Consider the following 9,783-nt stretch of genomic DNA (forward strand, 5'->3'; position numbering starts at 1 on the left):
TCCTGTTTCCTTCCTCATTCAGAACTGGCCCAGGAGGAGGGAAGCGTGTGCCTTTCGCATCTGAAGCAAAGTGAGGAGGCAAAGCAAAGTGAAATTAACGAGACTGTTGTGGTGTGCCCGGGGGGGGGGGGGGAGCAGCACCCTTCCCAGGCAATGGTTATGGGTAGAAATGCTCAGGGGAGAAAGTGTCAGCAGACTTAGTGGCAATTAGCACAGCTGCTGCCTGAACACATAATTAAATGGCAATGTGGGATTTTGGGAAGCAAGAATTTAGACAATGGTGGCAATACCACCACCCCCCACCCCCAATCCAGTAAATTTGAAATTTTTTACTGAGTTGGGGGGGCGGGAGTCAGAATTCTCCAAATTCCAAATCAATTTTCTAATTGGGTTCGAGTATTTCTGAAAAATTCGGTCATTGTTTTCTATGAGAAAATCATTCTGGGAGATGTCTGGTGGGCTGGAGAGGTCGTTTTACAACCAAACTTCACCAAATTTGGAGGGAACCTCTTCTTTACTGTCTTCTAAAGATCCCCCAAGTTTTCTGAAGATAGGACCATGAGGACCAATTTTATGGGCCCCCCAAAGAAGGTGCCCCCACCCACTGTCCATTATTCCCTAAGTGGAAAATTATCTTCTTGCCAGAGGAAGTTTTCCAAATAAACTAAAGGGTAAAGCTGTGTAACTGAGTATGCAAGAAGGATCCCAGAGTACCTGTTAAGAATTAGCTTGAAGTAAAAGAGTGGGGTTGGAGAGCTATGCCCTTCCCTAAAGCTCTGGCCTAAAGTTCCACTGCAGAAGTACCAGCAAGTCAGCAGAATACCTTTAACTGCTGGGGTTCTCACTGCAGAGAGACTTCTGCTGCCTGGTCCATCCCTAACCAATGAGGCCATCCCCCATTGCCTATAAGAGCCCATTTGAAATGGAAGGACCATGCCAATTATGAGCCACAGTGGCCAACTCCTGGCAGAAAAAAATGTTCTTTTTCTGGGGCTCACCATTCCCTTGTCATTCCCAGGTCCTCCATCAGAGTCCCCAAGTTGCTACACTGTGGCTCCGGCAGTCACCTTGTCCCTGCCCTCCCCTAGCCTTAAGCATCCTTTCAGCAAGGTCCAAGGCACAACCTTGCCTGGCATGGAAATTGGCACTATGTACAACACCCGAAGCCCTTCCAACTGAACAATGTGGCTGGAGGAGAAGGAAAGAGTTCTTCTCCATCTTCATAGATCCAGAGGAGTTAGCTGTGTTAGTCTGTAGTTGCAAAATAGAAAAGAGTCCAGTAGCACCTTTAAGACTAACCCACTTTACTGTAGCTTAGTCTTTCGAAAAGCACAGCTGTGTCTCTCAAAAGCTTATGCTACAATAAAGTTGGTTAATTTTAAAGGTGTTACTGGACTTTTTACTATCTTCCCCATCTTGGAATTCAGAGGTATAATGCTCAGCTACATACTAAGCTGTTTGTATCCTGAACCTAGAGAACATGTGCTTTTGCTTGTAGCACTGATCCTTGAGGCTCCTCAACATTTTAAGTGCCTCTTAAGCAAGACAGTTGGAGTTTTTCACTGCACCTGTTGAATTGTAAAGGGCATGTACATACAAATATAAGAATATAGTACTTATCTTGTTTCTGATTGTGTTATAATGTGGAAGCTTACCTGTTGGATGTCTTCCCAGCTTGATTTGTTTACTGTACCTGTTGAATTTTCTTGTTAATAATTAATGATTACATAAAGTTTGTTCAGCAAATTGTTTATTGGTTTATAATGGTCTGTGTAGTGTAAGTGTATAAAAGGTAATATGAATTCCGAACTCTTAATAATTTCAGACTGAAGGCAAGAGAGAGGGGTTAGAATTTGTCTGGGAAAAAGAGAGGGACTTTCATTTTTTTAACATTATCTGGAGCAGGATTTTGGCAATTTATCTTGGTGAGAAATTTGGCAGTGCAGCTTGCCTTCCACGTGGAACTGTTTTGCAAAACAGAAAACAACTTTCATTTACAAAAAAAAAATACCTAACCTTTGTTCTTTAACATGCCAAAGACTTTTGAAAATAACTTTTTGTCAGATTTTGTTATTGTCCATTAGGTGTGACTCAAAGTGATTTAACTTGGGGCCTAGCTGAGATTCCGCTTTAAAAACACAAGCCCTTAACATCAAATTGGAAGTGAACATCTTTTAAAACTTCTAAATAGAGTCCTCCTTCAGTTATGGTGCAAACAGTCCTTGTTTATATCTCCAACACAGCTCAGCCACTGAGGACAAGTGATAAAAGTGTCAAGGGAACAGGTGTGCCAGTGAGAGCCCTCTCTTCACTTATCCTGCTTTCTCCAGAAAAGAAGCTACAGTTCCAGGAAAGAGAAGAGGAAGAAGAACTCAACACCAACATCAGTGTTTCTCCTGGCCAGGCCTCAAAGGAGTTCAGGTGCTATAGAATTGTCCAGCCCAGGAATGATCAGAAATGAGGGGATCGATCCATTTGGGCCGGGCCTGGCTTAGGAGCCTCCCTGACTGCCTTAGCACTCCCTGGAGTTCTCTTCGTGGGTTCCCTTTCTCTGGAGGACAGTTGACCAAAAGGAAGGGATAGTAGGGACTGAGGCGGTGGCTAGTATGGCTCGTCCATGCCACAGGGCCCAGATCCCTCAAGAGTGCCATGGCAGAGGCTGAGGCAATACTGAATCTCATTCAGATCTGGTCAGAAACTGGATATGTGTCAGTTCCTGGCAGGTAGATCCCTCAGCCCCTCCACAGTGAACACACGGTGGTTCCAGTAGATAAAGCTTTATTAGAATCTATACAGTTCAGGTCTGAACTCCATCACTGAGCTTGGCAGAAGAGACAAGGCAAGACACACAATCTATGTTATACTTGGATTTTCCCGCCCTCCAAATGACTGTTAAGGTTTTGGCACGCAAGTCTACACGGGTCCTGTGAGAACCCATTTAGTTATGGCTAGATATCAGGTACACAGTAATACATTCCCAGCGTCTGGGTAAAGTAGCAAAAAGTGGCATCTGGACGCTCCAAGGTCGGTGCTAGCTGAGACTTGCGTATTTCTCTAAGATAGCAGGACAGGCCCATTCTAAGTCTCAAAACAGTAACACTTACAATATGGCTATGGAGAGAATACGTCAGCTTGGTAATAAAGCATTGTAACTTCAGTACATTGTGGTTACAACGAACAGACAACCATGGCGTGGCTGTACACAGACATGACAATATGCTTGGGTTCAGTGTGGATGTCATGAATCTGAATTCGCCCTCTACCTGTCTCTGTAGTGGTGCCTGGCCTCAGGTAGGGCATTTTATAGGCCGCTGTTGGCAGGTGCCACATTTGTGCCATCGCAGTTCCCCTCACCCGTAGGCTTAGGCTGAGGTGCAGATGGGGTTGATGCTGGTTCTGAAATGATATTTCCTTTTCATGAACCCGGTTGGGAAATTAAATGGGGACAGGGGAGTCAATGTGGGCAGACTCCTCAGTTGCCACGGTTCACAGCTCCTGGTCTAAACTGATAACATTCAGGTCCATGACAGTTGTACAGTTACATTTGCAAGTTGGGCACAAGGAAGGTCTGCCATGGATGTCAGAGGCAGATGGGATAATTCCACTGTCTTTCCTTACTAGAAATAAACTGCCGAGTCATCAAGAAGATGAAGCTGGCCGTGTGAAAAATCCAGAGGAGCTGCTGGAGAGAAGATGCAAGAATGCTTCATAAAAGGCTTCTTACTGTTAAGCAAATTCTTTTGCATCAGTTGCAGAGAGAGTGATAACGGCTGATTCCGCACACGTCGGATAATGCACTTTCAATGCACTTTATCAATCGTTTGAGGTGGATTTTTTGTTCCGCACACAAAAAAAATCCGTTCCAAATGATCTATAAAGAGGATTGGAAGTGCATTATCCAACGTGTGCGGAATCAGCCAACATTAAAACTCGGACATGATGCAAACTTAAATGCTGAATCTTGAGGGTGCCTTAGCTTCATACGTGGATCACCCTGCTAAACAAAGCAGGACAAAACAAGTTCCCTGCCTACAGGACTCCTGGCTCCTTCCAACACCTCTCCAGGGAGCAATAGCACAGCCAGCTCAGGACTGCTTCTCAGCACTGGCAGAGGTTCCATGCAAGGCCTTCCCAGGGCTGAGGGACTCTCTCTCCACCTCTGAAATCGACCTGCAGACGTTAATCTTCGTGTGTGTCCAGGTGTCCAGAATTAGAGCTGCGGAACATTCTCGGTGTTTTGGCAGAGGTCCAGTCATCCTCCCCAGAGCCTTCGCAGCAGAAATCTGTCATTCCTTCTACAGGCAACAGAACTCTGCCCAGCATGGGTTACCTGGCTCTTGTGACAACAACGCCTTCCCAGATGCCCGCTCCTCAGGCCACCACCCCTCATTTTAAACAAACTGCCTTTTAAATCATTACAAAGCAACAAAAACTGTTTAATGTATTGTCGAAGGCTTTCACGGCCGGAGAACGATGGTTGTTGGGGGTTTTCCGGGCTGTATTGCCGTGGTCTTGGCATTGTAGTTCCTGACGTTTCGCCAGCAGCTGTGGCTGGCATCTTCAGAGGTGTAGCACCAAAAGACAGAGATCTCTCAGTGTCACAGTGTGGAAAAGATGTAGGTCATTTGTATCTACTCAGGAGGGGTGGGGTTGAGCTGAGTCATTCTGTAAGAGTTTCCCAGGGTGTGGAATGCTAATGGCGGGAGGCTTCACTGTGTCCTGAGGCGGTTCTTTTGCATATGGATTGGTGCTTGATGTGCTAATCTTCTCTGCAGGGCTATTGTCGGGTGTGGAGTGTTTTGTTGGCCTGGTGTTTTTCAGAACTGGAGCCCATGCTCTGTTCATTCTTAAGGTTTCTTCTTTCCTGTTGAAGTTTTGCTTATGCTTGTGAATTTCAATGGCTTCCCTGTGCAGTCTGACAAAGTAGTTGGAAGTGTTGTCCAGTATTTTGGTGTCCTGGAATAAGATACTGTGCCCTGTTTGAGTTAGGCTATGTTCAGCCACTGCTGATTTTTCAGGCTGTCCAAGTCTGCAGTGTCTTTCATGTTCTTTTATTCTTGTCTGGATGCTACGCTTTGTGGTCCCGATGTAAACTTGTCCACAGCTGCAGGGTATACGGTATACTCCTGCAGAGGTGAGGGGATCTCTGCTGTCTTTTGCTGATCGTAGCATCTGTTGTATTTTTCGGGTGGGTCTGAATACTGCTTGAAGGTTATGCTTTTTCATAAGCTTTCCCATCTGATCAGTAATTCCTTTGATATATGGCAAAAACACTTTTCCTGTGGGAGACTGTTTTTCTTTGGTTGTTTGATTCATCCTGGGTTTGATTGCTCTTCGGATTTCATTTCTGGAGTAGCCATTTGCCTGAAGTGCGTGGTTTAGATGATTAATTTCCTCATTGAGAAAGCGCGGCTCACATATCCGTCTTGCACGATCCACTAATGTTTTCATTATGCCTCTTTTCTGTCGGGGGTGGTGATTGGAGTTTTTGTGTAAGTACCGATCAGTGTGAGTTGGTTTCCTGTAGACCTTGTGACCTAACTGAAAGTTTGCTTTGCGGATGACCAAGGTATCCAGGAATGAGAGTTTTCCCTCACTTTCTTTCTCCATTGTGAATTGTATGTTCAGGTGGATGTTGTTGAGATGATTCAAAAACTCCATCAATTCTTCCTCCCCATGGCTCCAAATGAGCCATGGGGAGGAAGAATTGATGGAGTTTTTGAATCATCTCAACAACATCCACCTGAACATACAATTCACAATGGAGAAAGAAAGTGAGGGAAAACTCTCATTCCTGGATACCTTGGTCATCCGCAAAGCAAACTTTCAGTTAGGTCACAAGGTCTACAGGAAACCAACTCACACTGATCGGTACTTACACAAAAACTCCAATCACCACCCCCGACAGAAAAGAGGCATAATGAAAACATTAGTGGATCGTGCAAGACGGATATGTGAGCCGCGCTTTCTCAATGAGGAAATTAATCATCTAAACCACGCACTTCAGGCAAATGGCTACTCCAGAAATGAAATCCGAAGAGCAATCAAACCCAGGATGAATCAAACAACCAAAGAAAAACAGTCTCCCACAGGAAAAGTGTTTTTGCCATATATCAAAGGAATTACTGATCAGATGGGAAAGCTTATGAAAAAGCATAACCTTCAAGCAGTATTCAGACCCACCCGAAAAATACAACAGATGCTACGATCAGCAAAAGACAGCAGAGATCCCCTCACCTCTGCAGGAGTATACCGTATACCCTGCAGCTGTGGACAAGTTTACATCGGGACCACAAAGCGTAGCATCCAGACAAGAATAAAAGAACATGAAAGACACTGCAGACTTGGACAGCCTGAAAAATCAGCAGTGGCTGAACATAGCCTAACTCAAACAGGGCACAGTATCTTATTCCAGGACACCAAAATACTGGACAACACTTCCAACTACTTTGTCAGACTGCACAGGGAAGCCATTGAAATTCACAAGCATAAGCAAAACTTCAACAGGAAAGAAGAAACCTTAAGAATGAACAGAGCATGGGCTCCAGTTCTGAAAAACACCAGGCCAACAAAACACTCCACACCCGACAATAGCCCTGCAGAGAAGATTAGCACATCAAGCACCAATCCATATGCAAAAGAACCGCCTCAGGACACAGTGAAGCCTCCCGCCATTAGCATTCCACACCCTGGGAAACTCTTACAGAATGACTCAGCTCAACCCCACCCCTCCTGAGTAGATACAAATGACCTACATCTTTTCCACACTGTGACACTGAGAGATCTCTGTCTTTTGGTGCTACACCTCTGAAGATGCCAGCCACAGCTGCTGGCGAAACGTCAGGAACTACAATGCCAAGACCACGGCAATACAGCCCGGAAAACCCCCAACAACCAAAAACTGTTTAATCTGATAAACATGCTTGGGGGAAAATAGCAGGGTCAGGAAATTTTCCTAAAGCATGGGGAGGGGAGGGGTACGAGGGAAGTGGAACTTAGCCTTGGATTCGAAGAAAAACCTGTGCTTCGTTTGAGGATCAGTTGGAAAGAATCCAAGGTCCCTCCAGGGCAAAGAAACACCCGAGCAACCTCAGTGTGTCTGTGCCCTTTTATAACTTGGGATAACTTGGAATACAAGTTTCAAAACAGTTTTTCATATTATCTCTTCTTAATAATAACAATAACTGTGCTTATATACCGCTCTTCTAGACAAATTAGTGCCTCACCCAGAGCAGTGAACAAGTTAGTATTATTATTATCCCCATAATGCAGCTGGGGAGCTGGGGCTGAGAGGAGTGGCCACCTACTGAGCTCATGGCAGTCGTGGGGTTCGAACTAGTAGAGTGCTGATTTACAACACTTAGCCACTGGTATGTCTGTGGTTTGTAGAGAAAATATGGATTTTATACTAGTATTACACCTTTGAGTATTTTTTAGAAGTAACTAGGCATATCCAGTTACTAAACCTATTAAGATGGTAGCTTGAAGCATGTGAGCAACAGGAAGAGACATTTTATCTCCTGTGGTGGACATGTATCAGAGCAAAAAAAACTGGAAACAAATACATTCAGTTATTCAGAAGAATTTAAAGACTAATGTTCAAATGAAGCCGGAGGCCTTTTTGCTGGGATTAATGGATAAACAACTGGAAGCTGCACATGGCATACTATTTTTGTATATGATAACAGCAGCGAGACTATTATACGCTCAAAAATGGAAAGTTACATTGCCTCCAGCAGAAGATTGGAAAAAGGATAGACTATGCCGAGATGGCCAAAGACATTAGGTAATTATTTGAGCATTTGGAACCCCTTATTGGCTTTTTGCAAGAAAAAGAAAAAAATGAATGGTCTGTTCTTTTGAAGATTAGGGAGAGGGAAGGAATGAATAGATGGAAAGGGAAAGTGGTTACTTATGGTAACTTTGGAGTTGGTATATAATATGTAATATTGGTAGCCCTCTTCAGAGAGAAAATTGTTATGTATTCCTATATATGTATGTATAAGAATTTTTCTTTATGCTCTTTTTTTGGTCTATATGTTTTTTATCTAACTTTAAGATTTTAATAAAATTCTATTTTAAAAAGATGATCGCTTGAAGCATGTCTTCATTCAGGCCGTGAGCCCAAACCAGTGCCTGTTCGAGGGTCCTTTGCTCTTCACTTTGTTTGTAGTGACTTGAATCCTCCTAGCTTCTGTAGCACGCGTGCAAAGGGCTTCAGCCTCAGCACACAGGGTTTACACTGAATGACACATCACCTAATCCTATGGCACATTGTACCTGGGACTTGGGGCAAGAATGGCAGCCCTTGCCACCCGCAAAATGTGCCTCCTCCCTTTAGCTCTTCCGCAGTTGGCATTTGTGGTCCGTGACCTGGGAGCCAACTCTTACGTTCCCCAGGGTTGACAAAGCCACCAGCTGCGAAAGTGTCCTCTCTCTAAAGGTCATCTTTTCCCTGCTCCCCCTTCAGCTTGCGCTTGCATCACACTTCTTGCCAACTTTCTCCTCAGAATATGTTTTGTGGGTATAAGTGACTAAGCGCCTGAGGTGATCTGGCGCCCCATTTGCAGCTCTGTGCTTTGTAGTTTCTAGATGGAGCAGTGTTTAGGAGGAGGAGGTTGATTTGCTTCAACGTAGCAGCTGGAAAGGAGCCTCAGCTCCTCTTCAGAAAGGCGGTGGGGGGTTATTGCTTAAAGGCAGCTTTCCATTCTTAGGCGAGCTCTCGATTTTGAAAGTCTGGCTCCAAACAAGTGTTAAAATATTGTATAGTCGAAGGCTTTCACGGCCGGAGAACAATGGTTGTTGTGGGTTTTCCGGGCTGTATTGCCGTGGTCTTGGCATTGTACAATGCCAAGACCACGGCAATACAGCCCGGAAAACCCACAACAACCATTGTTAAAATATTTCTCCTAAGTCTAGGCCAACAGTGACCTCTTGTGGCCAAATACAGAGTGCCAGTGATTTTTCTGTTCCTACTGCCAAGCAAGACTATGATAAACACTGAGGCAGTACAACCTCCCCCCCACACACACACACACTAGTGCTGTTTGGATTCTTTCCATGGCCTGGACCCCCTCCTCAATGCTGGAGGGGCTTTTCCATGCACCAAGGAACGATACAGCTGCCTCAAGAGAATCTGTAGAGCTTTATAGAATATATATGTATCTATAAATACACACACACACACACACACACACTCACATTTTTAATTTAATAAAATTGTTCATTGATTTTTCAGTTCTGCTTTTGAAAGCTCCCCAGTCCCTTTGTGCACAGCTGCCCAACCCTTCTGTATCAGTACACCTGGTGTCAGCCAGAAGAGCTTTGCCATCTCTGCCTTCATATGCCTACTGTGACATCATAGCATGTCAGCCCACAGCAGCAAGAAAAGCAAACTTGGGAAAGGCTAAGGAAGACATTTTAAGAGTGAAGCAATGAGGGCAGGAGGAGAAACAGGTTCAAAAATGCTCGAACAGGTGAAACTGCTTTGTTTTGTCTTTCTCGGGGTGGGTCACACATTAGCAGTCAGGCCCTACCCTCATGCTAGAAGGGCAGTTTATGGATGTGAAATATCATAAACCCTTTTCTAAATGTGCCATAAGCACAAAAACACTGCCCAGTCAGGTGAAACAGATGCCAGCCTCCTGCCTGGAGACTGGGAAGTTACCAGAATGAGAGTCACAAATGGCTGATTGACTAGCTGCCTCTACTCCCTGGGGAGCAGCAGAGATCGCAAATGCTCCCCGAGACACCTCCTTGCCTAATCCCATCAACACCTTCCTT

General features: G+C 44.7%; 1 protein-coding gene across 4 annotated transcripts in view; it reads left to right on the plus strand.

The window, feature by feature from the left end:
• The window catches only part of EVC (EvC ciliary complex subunit 1), a 49,329-nt gene extending 44,829 nt beyond the window's left edge, over window positions 1–4,500 (plus strand). The window contains exons 20-22 of one of the 4 annotated variants that reach the window (XM_054999983.1): window positions 23–70; window positions 2,244–2,421; window positions 3,622–4,500. In XM_054999983.1, coding sequence (XP_054855958.1) covers window positions 23–70; window positions 2,244–2,421; window positions 3,622–3,712 — 317 coding nt within the window. In that variant the 3' untranslated portion in view covers window positions 3,713–4,500. Of the gene's footprint in view, window positions 1–22; window positions 71–2,243; window positions 2,422–3,621 lie in introns of those variants that run through there. The other 3 variants (XR_008598310.1, XM_054999984.1, XM_054999985.1) reach the window with 3 other exon arrangements.
• Window positions 4,501–9,783: the final 5,283 nt, after the last annotated feature.

Source organism: Eublepharis macularius, chromosome 15 (genome assembly GCF_028583425.1).
Source record: "Eublepharis macularius isolate TG4126 chromosome 15, MPM_Emac_v1.0, whole genome shotgun sequence".
Classification (NCBI taxonomy): domain Eukaryota; kingdom Metazoa; phylum Chordata; class Lepidosauria; order Squamata; family Eublepharidae; genus Eublepharis; species Eublepharis macularius.